The sequence below is a fragment of the Camelina sativa genome, chromosome 16, assembly GCF_000633955.1.
Source record: "Camelina sativa cultivar DH55 chromosome 16, Cs, whole genome shotgun sequence".
NCBI lineage: Eukaryota > Viridiplantae > Streptophyta > Magnoliopsida > Brassicales > Brassicaceae > Camelina > Camelina sativa.
Genome location: NC_025700.1, coordinates 16,809,950 through 16,829,201, shown reverse-complemented (window position 1 = coordinate 16,829,201; position 19,252 = coordinate 16,809,950). Strand labels below are relative to the sequence as shown.

The 19,252-nt window shown below is 31.1% G+C and overlaps 1 protein-coding gene across 1 annotated transcript in view; it reads right to left on the bottom strand.

Annotated features, from left to right (window-relative positions):
• LOC104753732 (putative protein NRT1/ PTR FAMILY 2.14) overlaps positions 1 to 1,169 on the bottom strand; it is a 3,577-nt gene extending 2,408 nt beyond the window's left edge. Inside the window, exons 1-2 of the mRNA XM_019238196.1 lie at positions 939 to 1,169; positions 624 to 841 (exon numbers count right to left, since the gene is read on the bottom strand). Of these exons, the coding sequence (XP_019093741.1) occupies positions 624 to 841; positions 939 to 1,026 (306 nt within the window). The 5' untranslated portion in view covers positions 1,027 to 1,169. The remainder of the gene's footprint in view (positions 1 to 623; positions 842 to 938) is intronic.

Sequence of the window (19,252 nt, the reverse complement as noted above, 5' to 3'; positions counted from 1 at the left end):
CACAAGAGTCATTGAAATTAGCTGTACAATTGTATGAGTTGTATAGTACCAGCTGAAGAAGCTTCTACTTCCTTCTCTGCCTTCTTCAGTCGAATCATCGAACTGATCGAGACTAAAAGGAATACTACACGAGCGGATCCCTCCTGTTCCGACTGATAACAAGAAAAGCCCTGAGAGTAAAACGTATAACTGCGAAGAGCTGTAACGTATACATTTGCCGGTGATTTGATCGGCAGTGCAAGGTGGTGGTCGTAGATTAGGGATCAGAGACGTGAACGTCAACACCAACATGCCCTGTTCAATTTTTAACTCTTGTCACCTTCCAAACATTACAAACAAAAATATGGTCCCTTAATCCGTATGAAACATTACATGTGAAAAAAGAAAAGAGCAAACTGAATTATTTTTTTAAAAAAATTTTAAAACAATATTTGCAAAGTGTAAAAGCAAACCGAATGCTAAAAATGGGTTCATGGAAAATGAATTCACAAGAAATGTAAAAGCAAATGCAAACGTAAACCAAACAACTGAGATCATCTGACATATCACATGAAGTATCAAACATCAATTAAAAAAGTTGATTGAAAACTGTGTTACGGAAAATAAGAGAAAAGCTTTATTACCAACAACTCAGCGATGGAACCAAAGACAATGGTATTAAATTTTCCGGCGTATGAGTCGGAGATGAAAGCTCCGATGATAGGAGAAAAGTTGGTGAGAGCAGACCAAGTGTTGATTAGAGTTGCAGCTTGGACTTGGTCCATATGATATTCTCTTACCATATACACCATAAAATTTGCCATTAATCCAAATGTCGCAAGCCTCTCCAATGTCTCATTCCCTACATCATCAATGTGATGTCTTAAGCTAGCCGTATGTATCTTATAATTACAATAGCAGTAAACAGATATGTAAATTTGGACAGTGGTTATAATTACCTATGATATAAGGCATCGCTTTCCAACCAAGAGGCTTCCTTTGTCTCATCGTTGAATCCGAAGAAATTGTCCCTCCCTCATTATCCATGGCTTTTTTAAAACTCTTCTAGTAGTCCTCTTTTTTGTTGTTGTTTGTATTGATGTAGATGCGTTCATGTTCTAACAGATGTAAAGAGAAGTCTTTATATACATAGAACAACTAAGACAAGAAGACATGGAGATACGAGAGAATATTTGAACAATTTTCTTTCCAAAATGACTAAATGAAAAAAATAAAGATAAGTGCAAATTTTTTAAACCAGTCAAATCAAGCTATGTGTCTAACAAGATCTGTTTAATAAATAAAATAAAGTCTTGAAATAAATTTAGCAGGATGCACTATTACATTTAGCAAAAGTGGTGGAGACAAATTAATTAAAAGTTACAATTAAAAAAAAAAGAATTAGGAAAAAAATACTGAGAAAAAGTAAATATTAGGAAAAACTAGAATTATACATTTTATCATGCATTTTTTTTAATTAAAAAAAAGGAACATGTAAGCCTTTTTCTTATCCCTTGATTAGTTGATATCTAATATATTAAATAAACTAGATTATGATCCGCGGGGTAAGTTTTTTATTTTTTATTTTTTTGTTAATGTACCATTTCAATACTAATTTTGCTAATATACTTTTTTGTTAATTTTAATTATTTAATATATAAATTGTGCCATAACGCACAATAATTTTTGTTTACTACAATTTAATTAATCAGTTTGATTCGACATATTTTATATTGGTGTTGTTAAAACATTAAAATGAGGATTTAACCCATATTGAAATATTATATTACTGATAGTTTATTCTTAGTATTATTAATTCAATCCTGTAATGTCATATAACCCGTCATAGAATACAACTCGTTTGTGTAATTTTGAAAATTTAATATGTTTAAATATTTATAAATTTAAAATTTTGATTAAGTTTAGATATATCAGTTATAAATTCTAAACTTCTTAAAAATTTATAATTTATTATATAGAGTAAATTTACTATATATGTATGTTGAACACATACTTTTTATATTAATTGAGTAATATATGTTTGTTTTAAAAAATTCAAATCACAATATATGCAGTAAAAATATACCTTTTTTATTAACTTCATGTATTATATGAAGATTCTCTACATTTAAATTATAAAATAAAAAAGAGATGATAGGAGATTTTTTTTTAATCTTGAATAAATCTTCTAAATAGCTATATTAATTATAGAACATTATGTATGTGAATATATGAATATTTAAAGTACTTTAATTGTGTTTGGTTATAAGGATAGTAGAGAAAGTTAAATAAACTTGTTTGGATATGAATATAAGCATTAAATAGCATTCAATGTAAAAACTTTCCAAAAAATATTTTTGAGCAAAAACTGCTGCAAAAATACTAGTATAGATAGTCGAAAGAGCTCACAGCCAATCTCACAAAAATTGACCTCCCTTGCCCTTAATGAAAAATGCCCTTTTAAAAAATTCGGACAAGCTTTTTTCGTCTATTTAGGTTGCTGAAACGCACTACATTCATCCTCATACTTAAGATTACTCATTTTTCATTAATGAGATTCAAATCTGAACCTTTTTATCCTTATGATTAATCTAATTTTTTTTTAAAAAAATTAAATTTCTTAATTATATGATTTATAAAATCATAAAAACGTGATTTTTTAAAAAAATGTCCCTAAAATTTAATATTAATGGGCTATATTGGAAAATCAAACCAAAATATACCGACCTATTCGAAACCCTAACCATTCTTCATATAATTCGAAATCTTAATAAGAGAAAAAAAAACCCAAAATTATTATCATGTTCTCAAATTTATATGTGTATTATAGTCTTGATGATCTTTTATATTAATTGTTCTTCATATTCGTCTTCTAATTATTCAGATCCTCTTTCTGTACTATTTGTTTGGAACGCAAGATCAAGCATTAGCAAAAATTTGTGTATGGTTTCCTTACTTCTTATATTATATCTAATATATATGTTTCTTGGATTTATTTATAGTTTTGTATAAACAAATTAGACTACTTCTTATGTTTCAGGTGAGTTAGTAGGTGGTTGTGCATGGGGAGAAAAATAGGTATTTGATATGTTTTGTACACCTAATACTTATTTCCTTAATACCTTGATGATGATAAATTTAAAGCCTCATGTTTATAGTTGCAGGAAAACTTCTGAAGATACTAAAATTAATAAGGGATGACTGGTAATTTTCATAGTTAACTATTCTATCGCCGTTATTGAATTTATTGATGTGTTTGTGGCTTTAATAAAAGAAATAATTACTCAGATGTACTCCAAAAGTTGGTTTATTCCTAATAGCTAACAATTTTCTAAAAATTGCTTAGATATTTAGTGTTCTGAGTCTAATTACAATTTACCCCTTGAATTTATTTTTTTATTTTTAATTCTAAAAATATTAAAAAAAAATACACATCAACAAACGATTCCACGTCATTATTGACAGGGAACGTCTGATTTATATTATTTCACGGCTGAGTTATAATATTCAAGGGAAGACGAAAGTTCTCATAGATTAATATGAAAGCTGAGTTATAATGCTTCGTGGCTGACTTATTAGCTGTTTCATCTTTCCTCGCGTTCAATCCGTAATCATCGAGAACAAGCTTCACAAGCTTGTCGTGCGGTGTTTTTTCCGCATCTATCTGCACAACTCTACACCCTCTATCATCGGTGTTAAATACATATTTGTGTTTCTTTACCCAGTTACCATAAACAACAATTAACGGAACTAGATCCATGAAAGAAAATGAAGAAGAATGAGAAAAATTAAGAAGTGAAGAACAAGGTAAAGTATAAGGTGAAGAAGAAGGTAAAAAACTTCACTTTTGATCCAGGTGAAGAAGATGGAAATCGAAGGAACGACGATTCGTATTTCCGGAGAAGATGATGACATGTGTGACAACCCGTCCCGCGGACTCCACTAGCCCACTGCTAACTGCCCCAACGGACTCTAAGCTGGCCCTGCAGGGCATCGATCCTAACCCCTCACTATGGATATCCCAATCGATCAGTAGGTTATTGGTGCGCCAGGCGTTCCTCGAACCCTGGTCCACACCCTTTAACAACCTTCCCACAAGACAAGTTGCCACCAATTGAGCTGCACCAATAACCTACTGGTGGATTTGGATATCCACAGTGATGGGTTAGGATCGATGCCCTGCAGAGTCGATAGGGGCAGCTAGCGGTGGACTAGTGGGGTCCACGGATGGGTTGTTACAACATGGAATGCTAACATGGATGATGCGTCCGAAGTGGCAAGTCACTCACCAAATAAACTATAACTCAGCCACTAATTAAATCAGCCATCAAATAAATTATAACTCAGTCACAACATGAATAACATTACAATAATTAAAAAGCAAAAAAATGGCTGCCAAATTCAGCCGCTTAATCAACTAAAAATATGTAACTCAGCCATATCGTTAAATAAGTCAGCCGTAACTGAATGATATTCTAGTAATTAATTTTTTGCTACTAAGTCAACCGTAAAATGGCTGAGTTGTACAATAACTCAGCTTATCATAGCTGAGTTATTGTTTTTAACCATAACTCAGCCGTAACGGCATCTCATAAGTCAACCGTAACGGCATCTCATAAGTCAGCCGTAACGGCATCTCATAAGTCAGCCGTAACGGCATCTCATAAGTCAGCCGTGTTTCATAACTCAGCCAGTCGGAAAAAGTTAATTCAGTCGTGTCGTAGTGATAACTCAGCCAAAATTTTCACAACTCAACCATTGGGTGAAAACTCAGCCGTAAGAAAAATCAGCCAGATTTCACCAAGTCAGTTGTAACGCTTAGTTAAGTTATACTCTAAGTCAGCCGTCCGCTCTTACTCAAATATTTTTTTCATAAATCAGCCGCAACATACCTATAACTCAGCCGTCATTACCTTTGTAAAAGCATTACGACTGAATTATTTAATACACGTCAGCGATTTCTGACGTGACAATGACGTTTTTGTAGTTACGTTTTTTCCGGTAACATAAACCAAGGACACGCTGGACATTTTGAAAATCTAGTAATAAATAAAAAATTTGTTGATTCTAGTAATATTATCTAAATTGGAGTATATATGTGTAAATCTCCCTTAATAAAAAAATATCAACTAATAGGTAGAGGTAGCTAGGACTATCCCTTGGTTATTTTTAATTGCGTGATTTATGAAACAACATCTCCGATTTTGAGGGCGTGGGGGTCAAGCACAAGACACCTATATAAAAAAGCCCACATTTCCCCAAAAGACCTATATAAGAAAAGCCCACATTTCCCCAAAAAACCCTATCCTTTCTACAGATTCATAATGGGTCGCAGAAGCTTCGGTGGTAAATCCTCATATTCACTACGTTTCCAAATTTATTCTTGATTTTGCAATTTTTTTTTTGTTTTGTTTTGTTAAATATTCTTTTTTTGTTGTTGCTATTTTATACAATTTCGCTTCGTTTTGATAAGAATCTGCGTCCTTGTGTTTAAATCTACCTCTCTCTTTTGCATTTGATTGAACTGAGATTTTTAATCTAGCTTAAAAAACCAGAGAGTCCCACTAATACGGTCAAAGAAAACGGATCATTTTTTTTCTATCAGAAGAACCAATCAAATAAATTTTTTCATTATATCCTTTCCTCAAATCGTTCTATTTCATCTTAAGTAATTCATAACCCTAATTCCTGTTGAATCCTATTACAGTAGCTAGTTATTTGTTTTAAGTAATTCGATTACCCTTGTGATTGCAGGACGTAGATCGTATTCAACTGGAAAAAAATGGTCTAAATGGTCATCTAAGAAATCGTATCCTAAGCCTGGTAAAAAAAAACACTTGCTCAGTCACATTATATATGATCTCTAATGCTTACTTTGTGTGCAGCTAAAACTGAAGATGAGAAAACACCTCCTTCTGAAAAAAATACTCATGTTGTATCCAACTCTGGAGGCTTTGGGTCATCCATTGCTGATGGTATAGTCTGAATTAATTAAATAAAAGTGAATTATCTTTTGTATTTGATCTATTTGTTTTCAATTTAATTAGTTGATTTCTTGGGGGAAACTAGGTTTTCATTGGGGAATTGGAAATGTGATGGGACACAGATTTTTTGAAGCCATTTTTGGTCCTCGTACCGTTAGACAAGAAATAGTAGTACCAGATGAAAAAGTTAAAGAAGTTGCTATTGTTTCTGCCGAGGATGATAACGAAAAATTCAAGGACTATACTGAAATTTCATTTTTAAACATGCGGTATCAGCTATAATGCATTTCAAGACATAAGACTCACAAAACCCCCATCATTTTTAGTATTACTATACGTATAATCTTTTTTGATGGAGGTCTTCCTTAATTGTTTGATCATTTACAAAATTCTTTGTTTAATGTATTTTATTTCTTTGATGATATTGCAGTGTTTGAATGTTGAAGGGAATAATCTAAGAAAATGCCACTTCTTCATGGATTCGCTGTTCGAGTGCAGGAGGAATTCGAGTTCCTTCAACTTCTAAGTTCGTCTTTCTTTATGAGTGTTTTTTTATCGAATAAAACATGAACCAAGAAACAACACTCTTATTTGGTTTATGATGTTTGCTAGCTTTTTCTTGGATGATTAATCTCCAAGTCTATGAATTATGTCGTATGTTTCGGATTTAAAATAAAGTCTTTATTTTGTGCCTTGCCACGAAATCTTTCATTGGTTTCAAACTTTCAGTGATCAAACCAGAAAAACAAATATTCTCAGATTTATCCTTGAAGTCCAGTGAAAATATTACTCGGAGATTTTGATAATTATGAGTGGTTTTTGGCTTCGGCTAGGGTAGAAAAAATCAGTAAACCAAAATTACGTCGTAACTTTTGCGTTGGGCCTGTTTTGATACGGCCCATATTGGTTGGATTTCGGCCATAACGCATTCATAGTTAAATAATTTTTTTTTTAACTATCAGCTTAAAAGACGAAAGAATCGTAACAGAGAGATAGGTATTTTCGTGAAATTTTATTGGGATATGGAGAACCTGAGATCGACCGAGATCGACGGTCGAGATGACAAACCCAAGAATATGTAAATTATGAAGATTGAGAAGAATTTAGAATATATAGTTTAGGAATATTTACATTTATCTAAATATATTATTTACATTTACATTATTTTAGTTTAGGAAATCTCGTGTATATATAAGAGAACATAAGTTGTAACATTATAATCATGAGAGTATAATACAATTCTTCCTCTAACACATTATGTGTCTTTACTCTCATCAAATCTATCATGGTATCAGAGCCTATACACGCTGGCCCGTTAACTAGTCCGGCCCGGATAGAGGCTCGATCACCCCATTAATTGATGGTCCAAAGGAAGGCCCAATTCCATCGAGATAGCTAAAAAAAGAGAGCATTATCTCGAGGGGGAGTGATGGATTCTGTTGAGACTAATGGCTAAAAGAGTCATCATCTCGAGGGGACGTGTGGAGAAAAGATCCCACATCTGATAGATGTAAAGGGACTTGAGTAATATATAAATGGTTAGGGCCTCTACACTCATTGCCAATTGGTTTTGAGTTGTAAACTCATATCAAACTCTAATTTAACATGGTATTAGAGCCAAAATCCTTGTAGTGGTTTATGGTTCTGTTACGTTATCTTCCGCAAAAAGAAAAGAAAAAAAAAATTCTGTTTCGTCTCTTCTTTTATTTTGACCTTCCTCCATCGCTTCTTCTTTTAACGTTAGAATCTTTCTTTCTTTTTGTTCTAATTGTTGGTAATGAGATTTTTCCAAACTCCATCGACTATTTAAAAAAAAAAAAAGAAAAAAAAAATTCTGGAATGTGGGCTTCAAACACGTGAGTGTGTTGTCTTGTGTGGCCATGATTTGGCTGGTGGTGGTGACTATGAATATCAACCAAGACGTCCAGTGGTGTTCGGCCTGTTGGCCAAGTGAAAAAAAAAGAAAAGAAAAGAAAGAACGGTGTTTGTCTCTTGTATAAGAGATTTGGGCATAATAGCATGTGTTTGTGCTACTTTACCTATCGTCATGTGGTTTCTTTGGTTTACTTTGACGGAGCCACGAGATGACTTCGACGGATACGATGTTGATCCGGCGATGATGAATTCGAATTCGACCATGACTACACAAGTTAATTTCTTCATGAATAAGGAGTTCGAAGAAAGATCAAAACTTGTGATTTTAAATCAATGGAGATTGACTCTATGGCTGAGTATAACTGCCACAAAGATGACTCTACGGCCGAGTATAAACGCCGTTGATGACCCTACGATCGGGTATAAACGTCGATGACCTAACGGCTGGGTATTGTAGCTGCATTGAACCCTACCACCGGGTATAAACGTCGATGATGACCCGACGGCCGGGTATAAACCGTTATTTTGAAGACTTGTCCAATCCCACCCGTGTTACCATACATGAGCTTGCCGGGAGTATTGGAATATGGAGAACTGGAGATCGACCGAGATCGACGGTCGAGATGACAAACCCAAGAATATGTAAATTATGAAGATTGAGAAGAATCTAGAATATATAGTTTATGAATATTTACATTTATCTAAATATATTATTTACATTTACATTATCTTAATTTAGGAAATCTCTTATATATATAAAAGAACATAAGTTGTAACATTATAATCATGAGAGTCTAATACAATTCTTGCTCTAACACATTATGTGTCTTTACTCTCATCAAATCTATCAAATTTCATTGATTGTCAAAAAAAAAATCTATCAAATTTCATTTATGTTTGTTAAATTACAACTGATTTATTACACTTAAAAAATCGAAAGTCATAATAGAAAAAGTAACAATTAAAATATTAAATTGTTATTGTAAGGTGTGTGTGCGCGTGACATATATGCTTATGTAAGGTTTTGTATTCTAGATGTTGTGCTTGTGTGTAAAATTTGTTTACAATTATGATTTTGATGTTTTGTATTTTCTTTGTGATTATGTACGTGCAATGTTTTGTCTGTGATTTTGATGCTTGTATTTCATTTTGTGTTATTATAATTTTGTTATTTTGTATTGTGTTGTGTGATATTTTTTCTATGTTTTTGTTGCTATTAGTAATTAATTTGATTTTCAATAAACAAATCCCATGTTGAAAATAGTTTAATATTAAATATGATAGAAAAAATAAGATTTAGCTTGTCATTCTTCTATATTTTAGATGAATTACTATATTTTATTTTATTTAGAGTCCCATGATCCTCGGAATTTATCAAATTTAACAGACAATTCTTAAACATACGAATAGAGTGTGAATCACTTACATTGCCTGAGAATGAATCCATCTTCGAATGATACTCCGATGGAATGAATTGCTGGCGAAGAGACAGTGACTCATATAGGCATTAGAAGGATCATCCTTGATGTGATGGCCTTCAATAGGTGTTCAACGTTTTTTTTTCTGACCATCATGGTGGTGTCATGGTTTCTCTCTTCGTTCTTAAACTCGTTCTTCTTTTTTGAATCTTGATGTTGTTGTTCTTGTCTAATTAAGTGATTGTATGGGGTATTACAATTATTTTTTTGGGCAAAAGGGTATTACTATAAATTAAAAAAAAAAATTAAAAAATGGGAAAAAACTTAGAATAGCTTTGAACTTAGAAGTGGAAGATAAATTGCGGAATTTTCATGAACAAAAACTTAATATAGGTTTGTTGGAGAATGCTTTGCAATGTCTAGGAGAATTGCACTCTACAAATATAGTTAGTTGTGAGGAATTTGCATCCAATGCATATAGCCAAGAAAAATAAAACAAATCAAAGCGAAAATTGGTTACCACAATTTGCATACATGTTGTTGTGATATCATCTACGTACTTTTATCTAGTATGTTTCAAACTCTCGAGTACTAGACAATTATCTTTCACATCAATATAATATAAAATTCAACAGAGAATAACAAATAAATAATGTATAAAGTGATGAGAGATCTCTGATCCATAATTAGATATTCAGCTTTGATATTCGATTATGATAGTCAGATTTAACCATTCATACCAAACAATAATTACCCTGGACGGAGGAACGCCGACCAGTATCATCATTTAATATGTTTTACTGATAAATGTACTAATCTAGAACAACATGGAGTTGATTAAGAAAATAAATTGATGTGATCAGATCTATACAAAGACTTTAAATTATTAATCTTATTAACACCAATAAGACGAAAGAATTTACACAATTTTTTTTGGTCACCGAAGATTAGTTTAGTCGATTGATAATTGAAAGTTCAAGAAAAGGAAAATATTAAAGCCTTTTGGAAATAATGTGATTTGGAATGTAGCTTAAATGAATGATTTAATCAAATGCATTACCCCAAAAACTAAAGGGGGTTTATTCAAACTAAAAGGGGGTTTTCACTTTTAAATCCCACATAAAATCACGATATTTGAATTTCTATTTTTTCACTAAATAAAAACTTCAAAATCATTAAAAATAAAATACACAATCTGTTTTCAATAACATTAGATTTTGAAATAAACTTTTAATTCATTAGTTCAATAACATTGGATTATATTAAAGTTTTTCAAATTCAGATTGAATAACATAAAATTTGTAAATTTTTTACAAATCATTTAAAATACTAATTTGAATACACCATTCTAGGTTTCTCATGATCGGCGGAGGGAGGGTTACGCTTGAGTGGTTTAGTATGTAACTCACAATTAAATCCTAATATATTAATTTAGAAGTACAAATATGAAACTAACATTATAAAGTGTAAAAAATTACAAAGATATGTCATTGGTCTTAAGGCAAATGTTTAATTTTTCAATGAGGATAAAAATATATTTTTAAAAATTAGACTAATAAAATATTTTTAAAATAATTATTAATTTCCAGAAAAAACATATTTTCTCTCTCTCTAATTAATTTGGACGAAAATTAATAATTAATTTAAAAAATTGTAAACCAATCAGAATTTTAAAAAGTAATATTTTATATCTAAGTATTCAAATTATTATTTTAATATCTATATTTGGAAAATTTTGTTAAGATTTTAAATTATGATTCTCCTATCATATTTCTTTTCTTTCATTCACAAATTGTTTTGAATTATCATATAATACATATGATAAATAAATATGTAGATTTTTCTCAACATATATTGTGATTTGAATTTTTTTAAAAAGTGGATATATTACTCAATCTATAAAAAAAAAAGATATGTGTTTTAATGTTCCATATCAACGGGTTAATAAAAATAAATTTATGTGGCTGATAAAATAATAAATTTTATTTGCCCACAATTAGAATATAATAATTAACACCTTTAAATATTTCACAAAATAATGATGCAAATACAACAAACAATATAAAATGGTAATATACATCAAACAAATACTAAAATATTCTAAAATAATTAGTATTTAAAAATATATATGTAGATTCACCAAATAATTGCAATATTAAAAGTAAATACTGTGTCAATCAAACTAACTTTTTAAAACAAATATAACAATAATTTTTATTATTATATTATAATTTTTGAAGAAAATATTGATTTGTGGTTTATAGTACGGGATATTTTCTAGTATATTTATTATTAGGATTATAAACAATACTACTTTAGGAAAGAAAAAATTAACACAAATCTTTACCATGGGTAAATATACTAGCTTCTTTTAATAAAAAAATGTCACGTTATGCTTAATCTAATTGATGCGTCCGAAACATTTCTAGAATGCGAATTAGTTATAAACTAAAACTAGATTTTAACCCGCGGTACACCGCGAGATTATATTTTTACTAAAATTATTAATATTTTCAAGTAGTAATTGTTAGTTAATTTTATCTGTTTTATTTGATGTTTAAGATTGTATAGTTGTATTTTGATTGTTAATTCTGCGATTTAATCTATGATATATCGCATGACGATTTATTTTTGTTATAGAACTGGTATTAATATCCTTTTATATTATTAAGTTGTACTTGTTTGTTTATAATAATTATGTATTTATAGGTGTCAAACAGGTTGGTCCATATTTTTTCCTTGGACGGCAGCGGGTCAACTCGCTAAGACCGCGGTCGTTAAAGTTATTCCCAAACATATTCCCGGTCTAAATTTATATTAAGTATTCTTTAAAAATTTAGTGGCAACAAAAAAAATAACTTGTAATATTGATATTTTGTAAATATGTTAATTGCTATACATTAAAATTTCTCACAGATAACCTAGGTTGCACTGAAACGGGTACGGGAACAGGAATCGGGTACGGAAACGGGGACGGAAAACGGTGAAGTAAAAATTTATAGATACGGGTACGGTATGGGTACTTCAATAAACATATAAGAAAATATACCCATACCTTGAATAAGAGGGGATTAGTAAAGCTAATAGGAAAAGGAGAGAGGGGAAAAGAGTCTAGAAAGTAGAAAAACATGAAAATATGAAAATATGCTTATGATAATAGTGCTTTGAATGAAATGAAATGGATGCAAATATCAAAAAATTCGATGTTATCTTCCCCTAAAGCATCTAAGGCGTCCCCATAGAGTCCCCGTAGAGTTTCCGTCCCCAACATGTCCCCATTACGGGGACGACTACCAAATAGACGTACCCGTGCATCATAACAGATAACTATGTAAAAATATTATTTATATATAATATATTTATTTTAATCATATGTTTGTGGTTTTTGGGACGACCTGCCAAACCGCTGATGTATTTTTCTAAAACCCGTAATCCGCATAGACTTAACCGTGAGGACAATTTTTTAACGGTCTTAATATTTTGTGTCTATGCCCACTCTGTCGTAGTACTATTTAGGATATACATGTGGATTAAGTGTTGTGTTTGCTCATGTTTTGACTATTATAAAGCTTAGTTTGTTATAAGAGATTAATATAAAGCTTTAGTTTGTCCAAAAAAAAAAAATATATAGAATGAGCAATTACGGAAGAGATGTTGTTATTTGTATATTCATCGAAGACAATGGGAGATAGATTGTACACTATGAAGGTTCATTTACCAGATCGTATCAACAAATTCGAGACATGATTATGTCTCAGAACAGAAGCTCGAAATTGAAAGTCACATAGTTACGTAAGAAAATATACACCTGATGTAATAGAATTATATGTTAGACCTGGATTTGAATGTGACTGAATGGTTGAAATATAATTCTTTGTTGCTTATGAAAGTCTTATATATGATTTTCTTTATATTTTCCACTCAGTCTTTTAGCTTCAGCTTTGATGTACTTATTCAATTACAATTAGATGTTGAATTCTTTCTCAAAAAAAAATAAAAAATAAAAAATTAGATGTTGAACTACACTAAATAATATGCACTTCTATCATTAATACACTTTCTAATAAAATGCATTTATTTGATAGGTGGCTGGTAATAAACAACAAAATCAGCCGTAATAGCTCAATAATTTTGATCAAGCTAGCTAGCTCAGTAACCAATTTTAATTGCCTAAGTTGTATAAAAACGTCTAAATTTCAAAAATGTAAACTGATTGTTGATTTAAAAAAAAACAAAAATTTGATTGTTGCTGAATAAAATAACTCATATATAACAATGTGGTTTGGATATAGGAGAGTATAGCGTAAATCAATAACTTAAGTAACGAAATGAATAATCCGTACAATCAAAACATAGTTTGAATAAGAAAACGTCTATTAGAGATGTAAACAAAGCAATAATGATAATAGTTAAGATTTTCTGCTTGTGTGTTTCATTTTTTTGGTGTTATGAGCTGTGGTGAATGAGCAGTATTTATAGACTTATAAGGAGATCCTAGGGTTGTAGGTGAGTGATTAGCGATACAGTTGTCAAGAAAGTAGATAATATTTTCAAGATCTCACAATTTCGGAATGTTTGAATAAGATTTAGAATGCTTATATGGAATATGCGAGTAATATACCAATGATTATGCGAGTATATTGGTTTCCATTTGCTACTAATTCTATAATTTCCAGTTCCCATATAATCAAAATCAAAGATGTAATTAAGATATTCTAGTTTCTATAATCTTAAAATATTAAATGTTGTTTGCTTTGTTTAAATAGCATTAAAGATCGAGATAATTTTGGGAATATAATACCAGACTCAAGATTTTCGGGTGGATATGGAAAGATTATCCTGATTTTTGCTTTATTCGATTTTTGTTAAGGTCTTAATTACAATGGTATTTTTTGTAAATAACTTTAAACTTTAAGCTTTATTTACTAAAACTGCTGTCAAAATGTTAATATAGATATTGAAAACTATAATTCTAAAACATTGTGTTTTGCTCCTACCACCAAACGTGAAGAGTGCAAAGTATCTGCCTTATGCGTAAGAGAAAGAAGTTGGCAAATTGATGATTAGTTCTCCGCAAAATCGAGATTGTTTTATGTTATTTTATTAAACCGAAAGCTACATTTAGAGCCTTTGCCTAATTACAGAAACGAAACCCATAAAATTTGGTCAGATATGCTGACTTGGCCAAATGTGTAGTTATAAATTCATATCCCTTAATACTTTGATTAGAAAGTGACAAACAAAGAGATAAAGATAATTGTGAGTAGAGGTGTCAAGCGGGCATGGACACTAAATATTAAGCCCGTTAAAAAGCGGGCCTTACGGTAATTGTGAGTATGTGGTAAATATTTCATATAGTTACATAACTATTTTTATATAATTTTAAATATATATTTTTTAAAAGTATGTGGTGACACAAATAATTTAATGTAAAAATATTAAAACATCTATAAAAAAATAATATAAACATTGATTTTATTTAAAATTGTTTTTTAATTATTTAATTATTATTTATACTATATTTTAACATATTTTTTATTAATTTTATTTTATTTTTAATATATTATTTAGGCCCAGCGGGGCGGGCTTGGACATAACTTTTATGTCTGCGGGCTTAGCGGACCGGCCCGTTGCGGTCCAAAAAATAGAAATTGCCCGCTGCAGACGGTCCAGATGGACGCGGGCCGGCCCGTTTGACACCTCTAATTGTGAGGTTTTAAGATAGAAGTGTTGACTAGTTATATCACATTCTTACCTATAAGTTTATCTGTTGTCTATTTCAAAATCTTTTTAATTATGTTAATTTGATCATAATTAAACTTGATATAATTTGATCATAATTGCATTTAAACTTAATTTGATCACGATCATTTTCTTTCTTTTGCTAATATGTCTAGAATATTTCATTTCCCGCCATAATTTTATTTGTTACATCCTTATCTGACAATATAAAATGGTACAATGAAAATAAAGATAAAGATTCGATAAATTTTTCAAGATAATACTCAACTTTGAGAAGCTTGCAAATTGAAATTTTTTTTTAAGATCATAACGGATTCGACTTCAAAGACGAGATTCGCAAAATCCTTGATCAAAGAATGGTCATAGAAGGCTCGCGCAAATAACGCATACAAGCTTTTGGCAGAGTGCTCCAGAGAGGAGACATATGGTGGATTTCTAGCTATCATGAGACGGTTCAAAAGCATTAGAACCAAGTCCTTCAAACTTTTACAACAATATCTCAAGACTCTTGATGAAGCTACGATCCGAAATTGCAAAAGGGAAATGCAAAACCATAACAAAGCAGGTGGGCCCTCCCTTATATATGAAGTATTCGTTCATAGAAGTTAAGGAAATCTACACAAGAATTGTAACTGATTTGACATATAACAAAAGAAGACAGACCTGAGCTTCATTCTTTTAGAAGCTTGGTGATAAAAGGGACATGTGAGGGTAGTACAGGTGTTGGAAAGGGTTTGCGCGAAAGGTTCCTCAAAGGTATTTAAGGTTTTAAGAATAGTTTGAAAGGTTTCAAATTCGTTATTAGAATTTAAGTTGTTTTTAGAATCATTTAAAATATATACTCAATTGATGATGCGCAATTTAAAGGTATACGTTGGCTCGTTAAACCCATTCATGAACAAACCACTCGCAAAATGTCAGATATAAATTGACAGAGAATGAAAACTCATAATTGGCCCAAAGAGAGTGGTCTATAAAACTATTCCAAGATTCACAGAAATTATAAATCACTCGCAAAAAAGTACCTTTCTCTAATATTTATAAAATGCATTCTGTTAACACTGTAATTCTGTAAATAACAAGAGCCACGAACTGTGAGAATATCAATTCCACTGGACATCAGAAAAAAAAAATACATATAAAATTCAGTGAACATAACTGATCGTATATTTTGATATCAAAAACTAAAAAAACCTATCGTATCTTTAATTTTATGCAGCTGCCAATGAACTTATTTCCATCAATAATGTGTACATATTATCGTGAACACAATTTTATAGCTCTTTCACTTCATCTCACTTTTATAGAATCAAAAAATGTCTCCACACTCTCACTTTAGTTTAACTCTTCTTAAGTCGTCACAAAAACTCGACAGACCAACCAGGACGAATAGTAACGATTAGAACCGTAAATTGTATGCTTTCGTAAAGTTTCACATTTCGTACCCACGCATGTAGATGTATTCCCTGCGTTTGAGCTAATCGAGAGTTCTATTTACGGCCTTAAAACCGCCGCATGCCACGGAGAGATTGTGAGTTATAACGTGGCGATTGCAAAATAAGTTTCGTCGGGTAGTGAGGACTGAAGAAAATGGTCCCACTACCACGTTTCTTTTGGGTTTTGAAAATAGCATCGGAGCCGAACCATTGGACGGTGAGGTCCGTGAGGATAGATTGAGTAGAGAGAATTAATTATGATTAACTAAATTTGTATTTTTAGAAGTTAAAAAAAAAATATAAAACAACAAGAGGCAGATAAGATATTGAGGGAGAGGTGGCGGTTTGGATTCTGTTGCATGCTTGCTTCAAGTGCGTACGTATGGCTCTTACCTTTGCGACAGAATAGTTGACTTTTCTCGACTTGTCGGGTTCTTCCAAATCCTCAAGCATATTTTACGGGTGTATGCGAAAATTTTAATATGTGTGGTTGGTTTATAATATACTCTTTTTCTGTTATTCGGATTTCTTTAAAACAAAAATTATTCCGCTTTAGATATTTTTGGATTCGATATTTAGGTATTTTGATTGATAAGTTTTTAGGTGTACTGTATTTTAGATTAAGTTAGTTTTTAAAAAGAAATATTATTTTCTGTCTATTACTTCATATAAAAAAAAAATTTGATCTATGTTTTATTTTATTATAAATAAATTTGTTATCATTTCTAAGTTCTAACGAACTATAGCTAATTTTATGTAATATTTGAAAACATCATTCATTGTAATAAGATGGAAACCAATAATATAAATGTGATCTGTTAGTGGCATATCTGGATAAAAATAGAAGCAATACATATTATCCTATCCAAAAATCGCGAGTATTACTGATTTGTTTCCTGAATATAAGAAACTTTAAACAATTTCAAAGTTTTGTGAATTTTTTTTAGTTACATAATTCAGGATGAACTGTAAATACGTAGATATTTACTTTTCTTATCTGTTTGTCACATTAGCTTAGGATTCTCTCCAACTTACTAATTATTTTATAAGGATTATATACCTCTCTTCTGAGCTATATATAATAACATTGATGAATGGAATGAAAAGGCAACAGAATCATCTCTATTTTCAGTTATATACTAGCTAGTTGATAAGAAAAATAATTATCAAAGACAAAAAATGGAGTAGTTTTAACAAACAAAAAAAATGGAATAGTCGTCAAACTATAAAATTATGCAAAAACTATGATCCAGTTATATATAGTTCAAGAATCAACAGATGATGTTAAGAAAAATATGTAAAATGTTTTAACAAGTGTCAAAATTCTAAAAAAAATAGTTTGCCATTAATCTTTTCTGAATAAAAATAGTTTCGTACGCCAATTATATCCATCACCGTCATCATAAAATATGAAGCGATATTATTTAACGTACCTACAAGAAATCTCTTTCACAGCGAAAAGAAACAGCCAATCCTCATGTTATTGTGTAGAGTCAACTTTGAATTATCTACACTTAGAATAGATTCGTGAGCTATACAATTCTAACGTTGCATTATCTTATTGGGACTAAAACTCAATACGAACCCATGGGAACTCCTCTCATTTGATTATTTATTTCGGTTGACTACTAAAATCACACAACTCTTTTACGTACCAGTGGTCGTGTTTTATCTATATAATGTCATATATTTTGTTCTTCTCAACAAACATAGTCATGATATATGTTTGTGTAGACATATATGTACATTGATGTTTTACCCAAAAAAAAAAAAGTACATTGACAAATTTGCATTGAAGTGGATTATACCTCTGGATTACATATATTGCACCCTTCTATAGGACTCTTAATACTAGGTAAAAGAGCTCTTGGTTCCATAGAGTAATCGAATCGAAAATAAATGGGAAACGCGTTTATCTTTTATATAATAGTATATAGTTAAGAAAGGGACGGTGACTCTCCCGAAACCACCGGCTCAAACGTGAAAGTCCTCAGCTAGTACTTGGGAGATTTGTGGAAAAAACGTCATCCCGACATTTTATTTTTATCAGAAACGAAAAAATGTTTTTCTTATTTACAAAAATTTCAGAATAAATTCCGTTATGATCATTTGTACACCGTTGAACCTTGTGGGTGTCGTGGTGGTTTAGCTATTTTTTATATGGATGAAATAAAACTATATATTTTATATGAGAGTAATCGTTTAATTGACGCTCAAGTCTTTTTTGGGCAACAAATGGATTTTTTTACTTTTGTTTATGGGGATCCCGTTCCTCAACACAAATATAAGGTTTGAGATAGATTAATCGATATCGGTTCTTTTAGAATTGACTCATGGTTTATGATTGGTGATTTTAATGAACTCGTGGGGAATCATGAGAAAACAGGCGGGGTCGTGAGATCTGTTTCTTCGTTGTACCATTTAATGCTATGATCCAACATTGCGGTATTCTAGAATTCTCATGCTATGGTGAGCAACTTTCTTGGAGGAGTAATAGACGCAATAATCAGGTAGTCCGATTTCGCTTAGATCGTGCTTTAGCTAATGAAGATTGGCATTGTTTCTTCCCACATTCTAAGGTTGATTATTTAGTAATGTTTGGTTCAGATCATTGTCCTATTTTAGCTACCTGTTTTAAAACGGATTTACGGAGATACCGTCAGTTTTGGTTGGACAAACGTTGGTTGGGTAGAGATGGATTAAAGGTAGCGGTGGAGTCAGGATGGAACCGTACCAAAAATTTTAGGATACCGGTATTTGTGGATAAAATAAATAATTGTCGTAATTCGATTTCTTGGTGGCGTAAAAATAATGTTTT